At 38.9% G+C, this 18824-nt stretch overlaps 1 protein-coding gene across 1 annotated transcript; it reads right to left on the bottom strand.

The window, feature by feature from the left end:
• Positions 1-4034: 4034 nt before the first annotated feature.
• Positions 4035-15925, bottom strand: C2H7orf78 (chromosome 2 C7orf78 homolog). Its single transcript, XM_074897498.1, has 5 exons — positions 15884-15925; positions 9530-9661; positions 5878-5968; positions 4980-5095; positions 4035-4145 (listed from the first exon to the last, which is right to left on the bottom strand). Exons 1-5 carry the CDS (start codon positions 15923-15925, stop codon positions 4035-4037), a joined length of 492 nt encoding a protein of 163 aa, XP_074753599.1.
• Positions 15926-18824: the final 2899 nt, after the last annotated feature.

The raw sequence follows: 18824 nt of genomic DNA, 5'->3' as shown, positions 1-18824 counted from the left end.
ATAAAGCAATTCTAAAGGAGTGATCCAAAAGTGCTGCCTAAAATTAAAGAATTCACCTCCATAAGACTGTTCCAAAGTACACTGAAGCCACTGGAAAAATACTGACTGGCTTGGAACAGATTTTAGATCAGCAGCATATTTGGTAATGGATACTGGTCATGTCTTGTACGCTGAGCTAAAGAGGTGTCTGCGCTGCAGTTGACTGCATGCCCAAATGGCTGACATAGCTGTCAGCAAGATTTACAGTGCATTTTCCCCCCCACAATGAGAATGCAAAAATAAAAAGGATGAAGAGATTTTGCATGTATTTCCGACAGCCGAGGCATGAGAACACTGCTTTAGCCAGTCCTTGATACAAAAACTACACTCTGCTTTCTCTGACGTTTAAGAGCATTGTGAGGCATGCAAGGGGAGATGGAGATTAGCCTGAATGCAGATACCCCTTTGGGTTCTGGAAGAACTCAGATATGTGACAGAGGGACAAGGAGATGCTAAGCTGGGGCCAGTGTGAAGAGCTGCCACAGCACTCTGCACAGGTGAGCACTTCTTCCCTGTGCGCCTATGAACCATTGCAGTGGGCAGTGATGTGCAAAGACACAGCAGAAGGCTGGTGATGCTGCACTCTCGTGAACTCTGCTGAGTGCTGGAGTGCACCAAGTTGACATTGTATCTGGAGCAGAACTGCTTTCTGGAGAGGACCTAAATCTCCACATTGTATGGCATCATTACCAGCTCCTTCATACCAAGCCACTGCATTGTGCTGGTAAGCCTGGCAGGGTAATGGGGTCTTTTAGCTGCACAGCTGCCCAGCGGCACTACATCTGTCTTTCACAAAAGCTACAGCTGGGTGTCACATGTCTCTGGGAATTTGGAAGCAAGGTATCTGTCCTGTCAGTAGCAGTAATGCTCTTTAAGCTCTTCCTAGCAAAGATGTGGTGTTGGGGGAAAAGAAAACTTTATGCTTCTTCATAGTGTTCTTAACCTGAATGGTTCTTTTTTTCGTGCTTACATATATTGTATATGGTAAGGGCATACAGTATATGTAATAGTTACATCCAAGTAGGTGAACAAACTGAGCCAGCATTTTCAAGGAACTATTAGGTCTACAACTCTCAGTTTAGATTCTTAGGATATCTCTTATTGTATATTTGGCAGTAAATAGCATTATCCATGCATAGATTTATTGCAGGTACCTTAGTTTCCTTAATAGCCTTTGTACCCCACAGGTTCTATCAACTTGCACTCTCCTCACTGCAGAGCAGCCCCGTGTTTCTTTCCTGGCTTCTCTAATGAAAGAGTGAAGTTGCCTAAGCCAGGAAATGAGTGTCTAACGTGTCCCATGTGTCTCACTCCCCACTGCAAACAGGGACCCCCATCTCATGGGTAGAAAGAAGATATACTTCTGTCATCTACATTTTTAAAGATGAAGTGTCATGCACAGAAGTTAAAGACAAGTTCATTCCTCTTTTCCTCACAAACACTGGAAATGCCTCCACATCTGTCATAAGAGACCAAGTTACCTGCAAAAGTTTGCCTGAAACTGACTCTTCCCTTCTGATTTTGGGACAATTCATTTACCTGCTCTGTGCCTCCTTTTTCCCATCTGTAAAACAGCTAAAGTCAATAGCATTCCTTTGAAGGACTGCTATGTGCATCACTTCATTACAGTGGCACCCCTATTCCTATAAAGAGGCCCAGCTAAAATTTTATTATCCATGATTAGCATAGATACAATGCTATTATATTATTATTATGTCTACCAACAAGATGTGCAGTTCCTAACAATCCCTGAAATATAATTTGTCCTAAGTCTGTCATTTGCCATGCATGGAGAAAGTACCATTCACTAGGCTGGGTTTGCCTGGGATTCAGAAAATGGGAAATTTCCAGGCAGAATGGGGACTTTATTTCCAAACCCAAATTTGGGGAATCCCAAATTTCAAACAAATGTCTGGAGATGCAATACAACTGCTCCCTGACTGGTAGGAAGCTCTCTCACAAAAGATTTTTTAGCATTTACATCTTACACAATTTTTCTTTTCACTAAGGGTTGCATCTGCAAAATCCTGGAGACATGCCAAACTCCACAACAGTGCACATAGAGCTATGAGATCATTGCTTAATGTATTCTTACTAGTGTCCCAAGCTTTCCACAGTGGTGTGTAGCTCACTCTCTTTTGGAAAGGGCAAAACAATCTAATATGCAATTTTCTTATGCTAAGTCACTATCAGGGGTGCATTTACTGTGCAGCTTCCAGTTTAAATCTAGAGATTTGAGTACAAATCTACCTCTAGATATGCCTTCAAAACCCTCAGCAATGCACACTATGACTAAAAAGTGCTTCCCCCTGTTACACTCAATAATCCTACACACTGTTTATAAAAGGAATTGAAACTACCTGACCGTGTCGAGTTTTCAGCAGTCAATCCTGTAGTAATTAGAGTCAAGAGTAAAGCAGCTGTTCCTATTGAAGGAAGTGTGGGAGGGTTCATTTTGGCATAGTCTGCTGATCACCAGCTGTTGAGTGGAGGGGACATGGAGTTTCCAAAGCAAGCTTGTGATGGCACTCAGCCCCTCTAGTTTTCAGGAGTGTGATGGGCTGCGACATTTCTTTTACCTCCAGATGACTGAGGAACTGGTTAGAGAAAAGAATTAATGAATTGGAAGAGTCCTTAAGTAATTTTTTGCAATACAGAGACATGTATATATAGAGAGGAATTTGCTGAGTAGAAAGAGATAACAATGCTGCCTTCCATGTTATTTCAGAAATCAGGACCTAAGGGAAGGAGCTCAAACTCTCGGTAATAAACCAGACAAAGTGCTTTTAGTGTGTTTCTGTTCCCTGCTGGTATTTACAGTAAAACCCAGATATTTTGCTAAAATATTTGAACATCATTGATAAAGGGAGCTTTCTCTTCCAGGTTTTGGACTGTTTGAAGGATCTAGGCCTGCTTTGTTAGAGTAGGCCAGGACTCTCAGAGAGCTCATACCTGACCTCACAGTCTTGTGACAGCTCAGGATCACTAGTGTCTTCCACAACATCTGCAGATGAACACATTTCTCGGGTCCAGAGGGTTGGTACATTAGCATGAATAATGGTGTGTTCTCCTCAGCACCATGCTGTTTAGGCTGAGGTTCCTGTGAAAGGAAAGACATTGTCATTTAAATAGAGTTATCATCCTATAAGGTCACATAAGTATCAGTCATGATGGGAGAAAATGCAGTTTTACAGCAAATTGGTTTCATCAGTGAGAAGATCAAGACTTCCCCCCATGAGAAGTCTGTTCTAGATAAGATGGAAGAAGGAAATGGTGTATTTCATGGACATTTTTCTCTTCCTCCCAGGACTCTGGAAGCCAGGCATAGGGACTGTGTTGGAGGGCACTGTTAAGTGTCAGCAGCCCAGGAACATTGAAGGAGAGGTGTGTTGGAAGCTAAAAAACATTAAAAAACAGCCCTATTTTCTGCTTAGAAAGATGCCCATCATGACCCTGCTTTGAGTGGGGGTTACTCCCCAAGAGTAATCTAATTTAAGAGATTTGACAAGTGGAAATATAGATCCTGGCTATAGCAGCAGAAGACTCTGATCAGACAAGTGTATTTTTCCAAGAAGCACAAGCTGTTCCAGCAAAGGTCAGTGTTGTGACCGGCACATTTTCATTGTTTCATCTCACTCAGATTATCAACACTGCAGCTCAGACTCTGAGACAGTGCTGCATTGTCTGCATGGATACACTGAGCCCACATAAACCACGATCATCCTGGATGCTGCAAGGATCTCACTTAACAGTAACTTTTCCCTAGTGCAAGCCAGCATGAGGAAAGGCCAGCTAAGCTATCTGCTTTTTTTGCTCTGGACTCAAAGTAAGGCTTGGGTCTATTTAGTTTAATTGGGTGTTGGTGTCCTCCTGGCCCTCCCAAAACAATGGAATTATGGCTTCTGTCAACAACTATCAAACCTTTATCATCTAGGACTACAGGAGAGCAAACTCACATTCGTCCTCTGGACGAGACTAGGACCAGTATCCCTACTCTAGCAGAATGAACACACATCTCTGCCTGCCTCTCCCTGCTGCAGCTGGCACAGCTTTTCCTCCACACACTCCAAGAACGCTGTGTGAGCACCGCGCTGCCATCTGTGCCTCTGAGAGCAGAAAAGTAGAGGTGCATCACAGCTACAAAGTGAAACAGGAGTGGCTGTCATGAGAATGGTCTTTGACAGGTTCATCAAAGAACTCATTCTCCGATGTGTTTCAGACTTGGATCAGAGCACATGTTGAAATGCCTAGAGACATTCGTGTTCAGCCAATTCACATGTTTTACAAATGTGCATATTGACTTGCCACTATTCAGCAGAGTTATGTTTACAACTCAGAATCTGTCATCACCTACACTGTTCCCTAAACAATTTTATTTTCCCCTCAACTCACTATTTGTTAATCTCAGTAATGCTAATGCAAGTTCTTTTATAATGAAAATTGAGACATTCTCCTTTTGGAGATGTCTACATTTAAAAGTGTTTGATGTGTATATATATATAAAACACCAAAGCATCCACCCAGTACCCGCATAGTCTGAAACAGTCTGTGTCTTTGTACTGTCTAGTATGAACATTTTAAACCCTACTAATGAATTGCCATGTGCAGTGCTGTATAATTTTCTGTTAAAGGCTGAAACAAGAATGTGCTTCTCAAGAGATTATCTTTCCAGACTCCATCAAAGTCAAAAAGATCTGGAAACAGAATTATATTCTTGAAAAGCTAAAGGAAATTGATGGTCCATGTCCTTAGATCTCCAGTACAGTGACATTTCCCTTAGGACATGCCAGCTGTCCCCTCAAGTACAGCTTTTGTGTGGTCCAGAACACTCTGAAATCAATGTAATTCAGAAGTAATAATAACAACAACAACAATAATAATAATATTTAAAAGCTTTTAATGCAGAGAAAAGCAGGAAGTTGTCTTTTAATCTGACTAGCAGTAAATGAAGCAGATTTAGGTGGCCAGAGATTCTTTGGTAGTAGCAGCTGAGGATCCCATTTGCTTTCGCAAGGCTTGTATGTAAGAAATCTACTATCAGAGTCCTTTTTCTTTCCTTTCAGTGGTTCAAGTCCAGGATTTGAAAATATTAACAAAAAAAAATTTATAAACTATAGGACAAACTGTCTGGACTCTAGGATTTGAAAAGCTATGTTTATTGTTAATCAGATAGGATTCCAAAATAGGAGCACCCAGACATATATGGTAAAGATTATAAGCAAAAAAAATATTCTGTCCATGGCCTTTCTGTGGATGTACAAAGAAAGTAGCGTTTTATGCTACATGGTATGGATGTGTGTGTGCTTCAACTAATGTGTAGTTAATTATTTTCAAATAAGATATCCTTATAAGAGGTGAAGCTATAGAAACTACACTGAAGGGCAGATATCCCATTATGGACTATCCACTAGAGTAGTAATGCAGATATGGACTATCTACAGTGAGGACAGCAGACACTGGCCTTGATTCAGTTACCTGGGAATAAACCACCATTACAAGGTTAAAATTGCAGTCTTATCAGCAAATCTACATTGGCAAACAGATTTTTGAGCTAATAATCCTGCTATATCAGGTATCTTTAAAACTGAGTGTCTTTGCATGAGTGAGCTAGTGTATTTTCTGTGAGCTGAACCTATTATTTAGAGCTAGGAAGCAGACTTTCTCTCATACTGAAATTTAGGGCAAAACATTGCTTCTTGGTCATTAAACTTCATCTGAGGCCACTTCAGCCAGATGCAGGGCAGTACAGGGGTTCTATGCTCTTACTCGTGCTCTCTAATGTTCACGTGCTGATTCCTGATTTCTTTAATACAATTAATTATGTTGTCAAGGTCTTACCTACATTTAAATGCTGTGATTTTAACTTCAGATTTAAAGGATCTCTGGAGTAACTTGTCACAAGATTTGCTAAATTAGATCCACTACTGCACTTGGAAAGGAAAAGACATTGTAACATCAAATAAGCCATCTTGCCTAGAGCCAAGAACACTGAAGTGAACTGTAGAGTAAACTTTACATGTTGGGTTTAGGTAAGGTAAAAAATATAACAGTAACATTTCTGTTGACAAAATGCAAGATTTGGGAATATTTATTAACTGTTAATTAACTTGTTAACAAGTCAAGCTGTTGAGTTAACAAGAGTTACGGTTTTCCATTACCCTAAAGTTCTTTATTTATGCAGCTCCTGTCACCATGGTCCTGATTGCAAATGAGTCCAATGGCCTCCTATTACAATACAGATGAGGAATAATAGTAGAAATGGAACATCCTTCTAGAGAAAGAAGATGTGATACTGAAAACACAGGGGATGCAATTTGTTGGAATAAATGTTGCGTGCTTTGGAGTTATTTGCATTATTTTTCAAACCTTTCCAGTGAATGCAATTAATTATTAACATGTGCTGCAGTCAATGCATTACAATGAGCTTAAGAGCTTTCTGTTGCTGGAGAACTGATGAGAAGGCTTAAAAGCAAGGCTGAAACAAAGGGGTCATTTAACATCAATAACACATCATTTTTTAGATATGTATTCTCATTGTTTGGAAGCAAAAGTGATTTTGCATTCAAAGTGCATAGGATTTTAAACAACCGGTAATGTTTTCTGCCTCTTGCAAGAGGAAATTCTGAGTTTGGTTGCTGGTAGAGCTGCTCTTTACCAAACCACAGTTTGCAGAGTCAGATAGGTATAGGACAAGATATGACACCAGCACATTGGTCTTAAAATCTTTCTGAGACAAGGTGTCTTAAAAGGGTGAGTTTTCTCCATCAGCCCATTCTTTACAAGAAATTCACTTCTTCATGTAGGTCACTATTAAACTACATTGCTAGGTACACAGAACTGACTATTTTCTCTGATCTTCACAGGTTGAAATGGATATCATAAACCAGTTGATTTCTTGTGAGTTACAAGATAGAAAATCAATAATCTGATGTTCTGGAGGTATCAGTATCATCTGCATGAACAGGAAGATACGTTTCTTTGATTAACTGAACAAGAAAATCAAAATGGTGGGCTTAGGCAGAAGAATGAGTACCCTGTGAAATCAGGGAGGGAACATAAATGTGTGAAGTTACATGTCGAAAACTTGATTGTAATGAATGTTTAACTGTGGTTTGATAGGTGTGATGCAGTATAGGAGAGGATGCCACAAGGAGAAGGAAACACTATACACTAGCAATTTACATTTCTTACTTGTCACCTTTCTCTTAATACACCCCTTTTTCTTTTTTTTTTTTTTTTTCTGACTTCCATTTAATGAAACATTTCCCATTGGCCTGAATGGTGAAGAAGGGCCTCCACATCTAAGTGAACACAGAAATTGCCTTTTTTTCATGTGTGTATACTTAAGAATCTTTGATCAGTGCAGCTAATCTTAGGTACATTTTTTATTTAGAGATCTTGCACCGAGATTGATCATTTCCTTTTAAACTACTGACAATATATCATTAAGGGTTCGCTCCAGGGGACATTTTAGTGGAGAAAAACAAAAAAGAGTGAAATTCCCTGTAGAGACAAGTCCTTAGTTTTACTGAATTTTTCATTGCTGTACAGCCTACAGCCTTCTAGAACTAAGTAGTCAGAAGTTTCAGTTGGCTGACAAGTTAATGATATGTCAAAGCAATTCTATGCACAATTTTCCTCCAGACCTCAGAGTAGAGGTCCCCTCCACCTCTGGACCAAGTCATGAGGAGAGTCTGTTGTTAGCAGGAACTTACCAGGAATTTTTGGCCGCAACTTGCTTTTTGTGCCTTTTTCTTAACTCTTTTCAGACACACTGTATTATATTTACTTGTTTCACTTAGGTAGAATTTCACCAAAGAAAACCATTAGTCCTGAGGTTAGAGCATTGACTGGTGACACTGAAATCCCCAAAGTGCCTGATTCATAACAAGGATCTGAAATTTGATTTCACACTCACAGCTAAATACTTCGGTCATGTAGTTATCAGACTTTCTGGAATTAGCTTATTAAAACATTAGTTTTCTCTTGATATGGATCATGAAATGTTCTGAAACCTTGAGATAATTTCTTAAGATACAGATGCTATAGATTATCTTGCTATCGTCAGGCCCCCTGAAGTGGTGAACTTAGAAAGCTCAACGTTAGAGTTGTGGGACAAACACGCTTTTTTCCCCCTTCCACTGGTTTTGCAAATTTACATTACTGGTCAAGATGGGAAAAAATAAGACACATTTACTTAAAGAGAAAGGTTTTGTTTAGCAGATTTTAAGAGAAATTAACATTTAATTGCTATTATGGAAACTCGATCATCTTTAAATAAAGCATATTTTCCTTGAGACAGAATATCGCTGGACAAATATCTTTGGGCTGTAATAGCTAACTAGTAGTTTGCTTTTAATTACCTTAGGTAAACTCAAAAACAGGGAAGTTAGATTCCTGCTATAGCAGCTTGGCAAATAAATGAAGACATGATTTATACCCTCATGAAGACAGAAGGAGGAAAAAAATATTGTTTTCCATGGAAATATAACATTGGCTATATGCCATTTATGTGGTTCTTCAGTAAACTACATGTCCAGATATAAATGTTTGCTTTGGAAAAGGGGTTTTGTTTACTGTCTCAGTTTTGTTTCTTATTTTAGAAATAGTAAGTCTGCTGAATTGTCTTTAGACAAGAGTCTTTGAATGGCTCACAGGAGATAGGAAGGTTTGTAATTAAAAGTTAACTGAATATGGATATAATACTAAATCTTAAGAAAAGATTCTTCTTCTCTCTGTTTTTATGGCATCTGAGTTTAAAAGATATTACAAAACTAACAAAACCAAAGACTGAGTCCCCAAAAGAAAAAAAAAAATCATAAAAAAACGACCAAGACCCATTTAGACTGAAGATTTTTCTTCCTTAGCAGTTTTAATGTTGAACACATTGATTTTGGGGGAATATACCCATCCAAGTTGTATCTTGGATTTTAAAATTTTCTTTGCAACTTTTCTGGTCATAATTTAGTTGTCAGCTGTTGTGAAAAAAGATCCGTTTCTTGCCATGTGTTATGAACAACAGCTAGCACAATGAGATGCTGGTCAAAGTTAGGGCTGCTCAGTGGGAAAATTACCATAAAATACTTCCATCCAGCATGTCAAGCAGTTCAACAGCTACCTATTAATCTGGGGAAAGCAGAAAGTACAGGCAGATGTATCACAGAGAGCAAGGTAAAGATGAACTGATTAGCCCTGATGTTTATATTTCGATCTGCTCTGACAAAATGAAAACCATCTTGTCAGCTACAAAGCAAATTAAAACAAATCTCCAAACCTGGATTTATCAGCTTTCCCTATGGAAGTCTTTTTGGCAAATAATTCCTGACTACAACTGAATTGTCTTTTAAAGTTAGATCCTAACTGCGGTACTGGCTGCTGGGTTTTCTTTTTCTTGGCTAGTGAGACTGACATCTAGTGGCTCCATTTACGGATCCCCAAGCATTCTCTTTCAGCGTGTTTACTTTCGAACTGTGGGAGCCAGACACTTTACCTGCCTATAATCACGCGGTTTGGGGGCTTCATGCACACCAGTCTCATATTCGCCATTCTTCACAAACGGTATTTTGGCCTCATAAGAGATGATCCGTGGAGAGCAAGTGATAAGATGAGGCAAGTCCTTTTTCTTTTATGAGAGAGGAAGGAGCAGCCTGGACCTAAGACTCAGAGGTCATTTTTGGCTTCAGTTCCCCTTTTCCCTTTCCTCGTGGCGTCCGAGAAGGGTTGGATGATCTGTAGAGCCCGGGGCTAAAATCAGGAGGCAGCTTTAGCCATACATCTGTATTGGCTTTGGGTTGCCGAACTACAGTTTGTTGCTGTGAGAAAGGCTAACCAAGGCTCACAGAAAATCTTGTTTGACTTTCAAATAAAAAATGTCTCTTGTCTTGATGGAGGATGAAGATAATGGCCTGATAATGGATTTTTTCTTCTCAGATATTGCAATCCTTGGCAAAAAGAAAAAAACCCAACACACACATCAGAACTTTTATTACTGATTGTTACTTGCAGTCTGGCTAGCCCTGTCTGTATAACTTAGTACATTCACTGAAGATAATTGTATACTTGTACTTTAATATTATTTTATGCCTGCGGTTAGATGAAGAACTATTGGTTCTCAATTCCCTCTTTCTCTCAGTTCTGCAAAGTAACCCAAAGAAGAAAACTCCTAACCCTAGAGAAAGCCCATCTGAAGCCAAAAGCATGGATGTTCAGGAATGTACATGTTCATAGCAGCCTGTAGGAACAGGAGCTCTGGTTTTTATTTTGTCCAAAACAAAGTAGAAACACAAATACATCCTCTCCTTCACATTTTTATTCTTCTCTCATTAAACAGTACATCCCTGAGGGGAGACTAAACATGAGACTAGACATGCAGTGCAGCACAGCACAGTGGGGATTTGGTGTTAGCTGGGCAGTGCTGGATACACACTAGCCTCACTTTGCACAAGTAGGAGTGACAAAACAAACCTCAAATCAGGGAAATGTTGGAACTCCAGTCTCCATCCCTCCTGATGCATTTTCTTGTTTCTCCGCATTCTTGGGCCCACCCAAGCCACAACTTTAATTAGAGCTGCCCCATTACTATCCTAATATGTGCCCAGGTGTTATGTCCTGCCATGAGATATCTCATCAGCCAGTGCCACTTGAGCTTCACCTTTTTGCCCAGAGGGAGAGGGAGGCCCTTTCATATACCCAAGGATGCCTCTAGACAGGGTGAAAGACCACTGAAGCAGCATTAATGCCCTAATAGGCAGTAAAGTACTTAGCTCTGTGCACAAGCTGTATACTGTTATCTCTGTTCTATCTCTTGCTAATCTTAAACACACTCCCAGACTCTGTTACCGTTTTCACACTATATTTGTAATAGTAGGCTTAAAGAGTTCCTTGTATGTCCTGCAAAATCCAGACGAAAGACATAGATCATCAGGGTATTGCAACAGGCCCAAATGCAACACATTTTCCTACTTCCTTTAATGTTCAATGCTTAGGAAACCTGAAGTAAAACTATAACCTTACAACTTTCTCTTCTTTGAACTTATTCAGTCTGAGGGCAGAATGTTGGCTTTTTTTCTAAGAGAAGATGGTGGTCCACTGAAGTATAAGGCAAGTGGAAATGTGTGCTTACCAGCAAAACTGTGTTTCTGAAATGAGGATTTGGGTAGGCAGCTTACTGGAGATAAAGTAAGTTCCCACAAACTGTTTTTGGAAGGTCTCATTTCTGTGTTGTCTTTTTTCAGTTGATTTTGGTTCCCAAGGCATGCCCAGCTGCACTGTGCTGTCAAGCTAGCCTCCTTCCAGTCCAGGACCCCACTGGCTGGAGCACCCCCAGTGCAGAGCAGCAAGACTCTGCTGCAGCACAGCCTCTGGGAAGGGGCCAAAACTCACAGTCCCTACTCCACAGATTATCCTCAGGCTATCCAAACACTGAAGCACAGCCTGGCCCTGTTTCTGCTTGTGAGGAGGTGAGCAGGCTTGGGTGGGCTTGGGTGGGCACTCTACTTTTGTCCTCTAAGGTGGCCTAGGGTTCCCATCAGGTGTGTGTCGGAGGGCGGTCTACAGGCAAGGCAGCTATCCCACCATGACCAGCTGCTGTGTTTATTGGATCATTTTATAAATTGGGGAGAAAAATTGACAGCGGATAATACATACATTTAAAGCAGCCTTTGCTTGTTTTGCAACTAAAAAGAGACGCTGGCAGACTCACCAGGCCAGCTTTAAGTACAGGTTAAATAGGGAGATGCCAAGGTCAGCAGAATGAATCGCAAAGGCACTTCTGCTTTTCTAGTCTGTGCCAAAATTGTAATGACCTAGACTTGGCATTGCTGCTGCTGCTGCTGCCATCACAAAAATACTGTGTATGCACTTGCCCCTCCCCAGGTGTCAGGAGCAGAAAGGTTCAGGCCGGCTGAGATGCACGTCCTTCTCTGCCCCTCTTCCTCTTCCTAGCACTCATCCCTCTCCATGGCAATATCAATCCAATAGTCTGGAGGCAGAAAAATTCAAATTTTTGCCTATATTACCAAGAAGTCTCAAAGCTGTGCAACCCTTTGCAGAAACTCTGTCAAAAGAGCAACTTTTCTCCATTTTATACACTGGGTAACATACACCACTAATTTACTAGTGACATGAATACCCATTTCCTCCTTACCTCTCAGTCCTCCACCTATTTTCTCCAGCCCTAGTTTTGTTCCTAAAAACAAGGTTTTGCATCCAGAGAACTTTCTAAAGTGATGCAGTTCTGTGATTCTCCACTAATTTCACCAAGGCAAAAAGTCTGTATTTTCACACATCCCACCTCTACCAGCTTTGTTACCATTGGTTTTCCATGCATATATTTGTATCCTAGAAACTGAAAGTCACTGATCCAAAGCACCTACAGATCCATATGCACAGTGATGAATAAGGACACCAAAGAGATGCAATGAACAGAAAAGATAGAGATACCACTCACCACTCTGCAAAAACAGGGACTTCCTGACAAAACTTCATATGCTTTATTGCAGGCAGCTTCTCTTTCCTCTCTTCTAGGGGAAGTTAAGCAAAGGGATAAACTTGTAGCACACCCTTATTCAGGGAATTGTTTATTCTTCCGTTGTACAAAAGAGCTGGAATATACAGTCTACCCATCTGTGTTGCTAAGAAACGGGGCGCTGTTGCCTTGGGACTTGATTCAGAATTCAAAACTGAAAATAGTGTCTCAGTAGACTGCATAAATGCAGCTTGAAACCTAGCAACAAGGCCACGAGTTCAATGTGATTATCCTATATGTTAGAAAACAACGGTATTAGAAGGAAAATATGATTGAGGAAAAGAAAACAGTAATTTGAAAATAAAACAGTACTGTTGTATCACCAATTATCCTAAGGGATGGAACTATCTTTTACTAAACATACTTTTATGACCTGTAAGATCTAATGCTTTGCTGCCCTGTGCTTTGAGAAGGTTCATATTTACTATAACAATTAAATCCAAAGCAGCATCACTATTTACACCAGTATTTCCTGAATATTCAGCTTGTGCAGTATAAGTGATAACAGAAGAGTCAGGATAGCAAAATTAATTTCCAGTTTGTCTTTCAGTTTCCAAGAGCTCTGCCAACAGAGTAATTTAATAGTTGATACAGATGCCTTGAAATGATCACACTTTAAATGGTATAGATTGTATAACTGGGAGCAATTACTTAACCTCATACACATAGACTGTTTTCTGTATTTGCTTATGTGCAAGTGAAGTACAAATAAGAATATAGTATATGTATAAAATTATAATTGTTACTATCACCCTTCCACCTTAAGAGATGGTCATTATGTGCTGTTGGAAATGATATTGGTTCAATCAACTATTTCATTGTAAAATCTGTTCCCTGTGGTTGCAGAACTTTATTACACAGCTGAAACTTTGGCCAGCATTCTGGCAGAGTAGGCCAAGTTTGAACCGAGTTACAGTTCTCAGCTGAGTAAAGAGGGCTCAGTTTGGTTTTTTTTTTCTTTTTTGATGTTTCATCATAGAATAATAAAGAGCTATTCTTCAGCTATGCAATATGATTGCATACATAGTGGATTTACTTGGAGACAAAAAAGGAAGCAAAATTCAGTGGTGACAAATCACCTAGAGCCACCTGAACATTTTTCACATTTGTTTCTCCTTGTTTTTATTTTAATAAGTACACTATTTCCAAAAGAATATAAGATAAAAAAACCTTTCTTCCTTTAGTGTTTCTAAGTCTGCAGCACTTCCATGTAGTTCTTTCAATGTTTATATTGTTGCAATTGCTCAGTCAGGGTCAAAAGAGTATCCAGGAAAATACCTTTTCTTTTTGTTTGTTTGGTTTTTGAATGATATTCAGAACCCTTTGAAAGGGTACACTGTACACTGATACAATACATTTTTCTGTATTTTTAAGCAAATTAACATTTCTTCAGGCTTTCAGCTGAAAAGGAAATTGGAGGTTGTAGCTGCCATTTGTGATAGGACTTTGTGTTAGCTCAAATACAGAAAGGTCTTACAGCAATCCTAAAGTAAATGGTAAGATATAATTGGATGATCCTTTCCAAGTTTATGCTTCTTGAGATACCTACAGTTTTACTGAAGAGAAAATATTGTCAAACAAAATTCTTTAAAATAACTTAAAGAAATAAAATAGTTTTGCATTGCCAGTAGATGGCAGCCTGTTACCTATTTTACAAGGCAAAGGCGTTTTAAAGCTAAAGAGTAAACCTTTTTGCTCTACCGCAATGAAGCAAGAGGGCTTGAAATTTTCCTACACAAAACTACCATGTTTTCAGCTAAATATAAGCCCTTTATATACTTAAATAAGATTAAGGAGATCTTAAGAGTACAAGCTGGAAAAAGCAGTAAAGCTAGTCAGGATCCTAGCCTGAGCTGCAGAATCTTCTTAGGAGCAAGCAAGTACAGACAGAATATCATACTCTGATTTAACCTTGAAAACCGTGACCAATGGTATCTATACTTTCTACCTCGAAAGAAGACATTTCAGAAAAAAAAGAAAAAGAGAGAGAGAGAAAAAAAAAAAAAGAACAAGAAAACCTGCCCGTTCACTATTTACAAATGGTAAAAAAAAATGGGATGAAAAATATTTTGTTCAATCACTGTATCATACAGAAACATTATCAGTCAAAACCCAGACCATAAGAAAAACACATCACTTGACAGGATCATTAGCATGACCTTTTGAGCATGTTGTGTTCTTCAGTGGTTTTTAGGATTTTTTAAACTTGAATTGTTCTATGCTGTATTGATTCTGAAGAGTCAAAACCAACCAACCAAACAAAATAGTTACTTTTGATTTTGAAAACAGACAACTCTTATCACCAGTTTCCAGCCTATGTTAGATATAGAATTTTTCCTTTCCTTAGGCTCTCAGCTTTTTGGGATAGTGACCTACCTTTTTCCTGTATTTCTGCAGTAGCTGAACCAAATAGGTTCAGGGTCCTTGTTTGGTCTATATTGTAGCAATGCTCCAGTGATAACTCAAGAAAAGCAGGAAGATGTCACTAGGTGTTTGTAGTTCTGATTTAGTTCATACACTCATGCGGAATCTGAGTACGTCCACTGAAGTCGGTGTAAAAGCATCGTGAATCAGAATTAACTATTTAAAACTACTGCTGGAGCAACAGGAAGAAAAATGAAGTTACAGGGATTTGCATTACTGTGTGAAATGCTGATCAGTATGTGACAACAGGGTAATATTTCATTTTTCCTCAACTAGGTGATAGTGCGGTGTTTGAGGGCAAATGATGGCTTCGTATTCCCTTTCTATAACTCATGTAAGTAAGGAACAAGCCTAATGATTTCATAAATCCACTTACTTCTGAAATCTTATTAGAGACTGAGTAGAATGTATCCTGGTTTACACTAAAATAACTTTCATTTCCCTTATTCTGAGTAGTTGTTCATCAAGCCCAGGAAGTAGAGGCATGTCTACCCTATGCAGTGCAACTCTGAAACATCCCAGCTAACACCAGGATCAATGCCTACTCGTCCAGGTCAAGGTGATACATCCATCGCCAGTAATTACTCTTCCTGTTCAGCATCATGCAAACATAAATCTATTTCAATCAAGTGCTGGAGTTAAAAAATGTAAGCCAGCTCAGAGCTATTTTAGGCTTCTCTGCACTACGCAAGGAGTTGTGAGGATAATTCCTTATCATTATTTCTTCCACAGAGATGAAGGAAAAAGGGAATAGTCTCAAGGCTAGGTAAGGCAATTCCTATTTCTTAAAAATGCAATAGATAGGAAAAACAGCTGGGATACCTATAACAATAAAACAAACCAAAACCAAAACCTGAAAACTAGCTCAGACACTGCTCAAATTTGAGTTCTTACAAATTTCTCTTTATATCTGGTTATGCCTTCAAACACCTCCATTATAGTTTATCTTGAGATATTGTATGACACAAAACTGAAATTCTCACCTGTTTTTGCTGTGAGAATTTCAACAAAATGATTGTTTAAAGGAAAACTTAGAAACTAAGTATTAAAAATAATAAGAAAATTTATTTTCTCTTTGCTAATCCATTCTGAGAGCAGTCTTTCATTCTGCTGTTTCCAAACCACATAGAAATGAAGAGGAGATAAACACACAACACAGAGTAGTCAGCAGTAGAAATGATAGCACAAAGCTCTCTTATGGTTTGCAGTGCCCTTCTAAAACAAAATTAAGCCAGACAGCAGTATTCTCCCCCACATATGTCTCCTTTTCCAGTAAGAACACACAAGTGTGTGTGTGTATGTGCATAAAATCAGCTTGTAAATATTTGGTGTTCCTACACATTAAAATAATTACCACCCCATAGTCTCAGTCTAAGACAAGTTACAGCTTTAGCCTTTATCACCAAGTTCTAAGTCCCTCACTAACAGGATTTAATTTACTCAAACTGCTGACAAAACCAAAAGAGGGAATCTACATTGCTGTGGATTTGAATCATTATATTAGTTTCTGCTGAAGTAATGACGTTCCCTTTTCTGAGTTCAAGTCCAGTGGGATTGGATTCCCTGAATTTTTAATTAATTAAAAGCTAGAAACTGTGACAGATGGACAGATTGGCTCAATGTATATAGATTACATTTATGTGATTAAATAGTTCAACATTTTTTTTATGAGCTAGCTAAGGTTATCATCATACATTGGGCATTTATTTGCCTGGTTCCACTCTTTAAGGTTTTTGTTTTTAGTCCTGCTTTTTCTGAAGTCGGATAGCCTTCCTGTAATCTCCATAAGGCTGGAAACCATCCACCTAAGAGGCTGGAAAATAACCACCAGAACTAGGGTCTTTACATCTGTGTAGGTGATATAAGAGGAATAAAGTATCTCAGTTGAAGGCACCAACACATCCAAAGACTGCTAAGGAAAAAAAGGAGATTCACAAACTGTTTTCTAAATAACTTGTACAAGACTATTTCTGCATGAATGACAATTTTGAGTGGCTATAACTCAATTTTATCACACCAATAATGCAGCCAAAACGTCATACAAATGATACCTAAAAGTGCACATTTACCATTAGCTGTTTATTTCTGTCGTTTAAAATATTTCAGTCTTCCAACTGGGGTGAATAAATTCTCCCAACAAGGACATGCCTTTTTATTCTGTACTTGTACAGTTCCTACCAACAAAATCCTGCTTCAGGACTGCAGCTTTTATGCTCTATAACATTGTAGGCAAATACCTACCTCGCACTAGCAGAGAAGTAGGAAATTGAAATATTTCAAGTTACCTATATGAAGTTACCAAGCCAGATTGCTCAACCACTGGAAACCATCTGGAGAAAAGGTATGTTTCTCATTAAAGAAGTGCTGAAAGAGTTCACTCAGAAAAAGGTCTTGACTGAGGAAGGATTCACAGAGATATAGGAGGAAAACCCCTGGAAATGGTTTCTTTCAGGAAAAGAGAACTAGAGGTAGAATATTGCAATTTGTTCTTAACAGTCTGTTCTAGGAAAATTCATACTGCTCTTTCTCACTTTTCCCCCCTCATTTACCTTTCTGGCTTTTCTGCCCTTTCTTAAATAAGTTTTCCCAAAGGCACCACTATCTTGGCTAAGGGGCTCAGGTGCAGGTTGCAGCACAATACACCAAACTACACCATAAATTTGGTGTCCTGCAGTTTCCACATTTATGTTCACAGCAGACCACTTGATGGATGAGAGATGAGGATTCAAGCTTCAGTCCAACATTCATACACAACAAATAATTTAATGTATTCAAGCACAATATATAGACTCTATGTAAAACATAATAAATGTTAGAAAACATGCTATTCTCTGAGGGTTGTATATTAGTGAAAATTATAACATCATTCCCACCCCCTGATCTAAGTAGGGGAGCAGTGGGTAATAATCCTCAAGTACAGAGCAATACAAGCGTCTAACGTCTCCTTACAGACCTTGGTTTCTTTAAATTTTACAGAAGTCTATATCTGTGTCTACAAATAAAGAGCAATGCAGAACAATTTCATGATCTCATGGAAATATATCAAAGAATGGTATTTCCTTTAAAAAGAAGAAACAACACACCAGAAGAAACAGGTGTCCTGTTTCTTGAATTAGGTGTTCGTACAACCCACCGGATTGTTGCAAATTGAATCCTGGGTATCTAACTCTCCTCATTCAATATGCTCTATCTCAGTCTTGCGAATTACTTTTTTAGCCAGGTACCTAACCTGGAGGCAGTGTGCAATACTAAGACATCATTTTGGATACACCCTGCTGACTTTTCGATATTCATAAAACATTATATATAATTTCCTACATCCACAAAGGTATGTGAATATTTTGATGGCAGAGTATCTGAATACCAGGTCCTATGACAGGAACATACGATGGTGTCCTTACCAGTACCTTTAACAGGCTGTAAACTGGGGAGAAGAAAGAGTGAGATGCAAGAGAAGGGAGAGGGAATGGACTAGTCCCAGAGAGCATCACAGGCATAGATGTACGGTATGGAAGGAGGAACTGAGACCAGTCTTGATTAGCCCTGCATTCAGACTTCTTGCAAACGGTTAACAAGAGAAAACCTACTGGTTCTGTCCGTTCTGAATAAGTAGGGACCTAATAAACTTTCTCTGCAAATTGTCTTTGAAAGGCAGTTTCAAATCATTACCTTGTCCTCATTTGCTAAATACAGATAAAAGTAATTTTCTGCAGGATGTTTTTCCTAGTAGGGAACAAATTTCTTAAACAGCAGACAAAATTTGCTAGAATTCATAACTGCCTATTAAGGACAATTTATTTACTATATAATAAGTCCTTTCCCCTTTCAAATTAAT

The sequence above is a fragment of the Athene noctua genome, chromosome 2 (genome assembly GCF_965140245.1).
Source record: "Athene noctua chromosome 2, bAthNoc1.hap1.1, whole genome shotgun sequence".
Taxonomy (NCBI): domain Eukaryota; kingdom Metazoa; phylum Chordata; class Aves; order Strigiformes; family Strigidae; genus Athene; species Athene noctua.
This window is presented reverse-complemented; position numbering and strand designations above follow the sequence as displayed.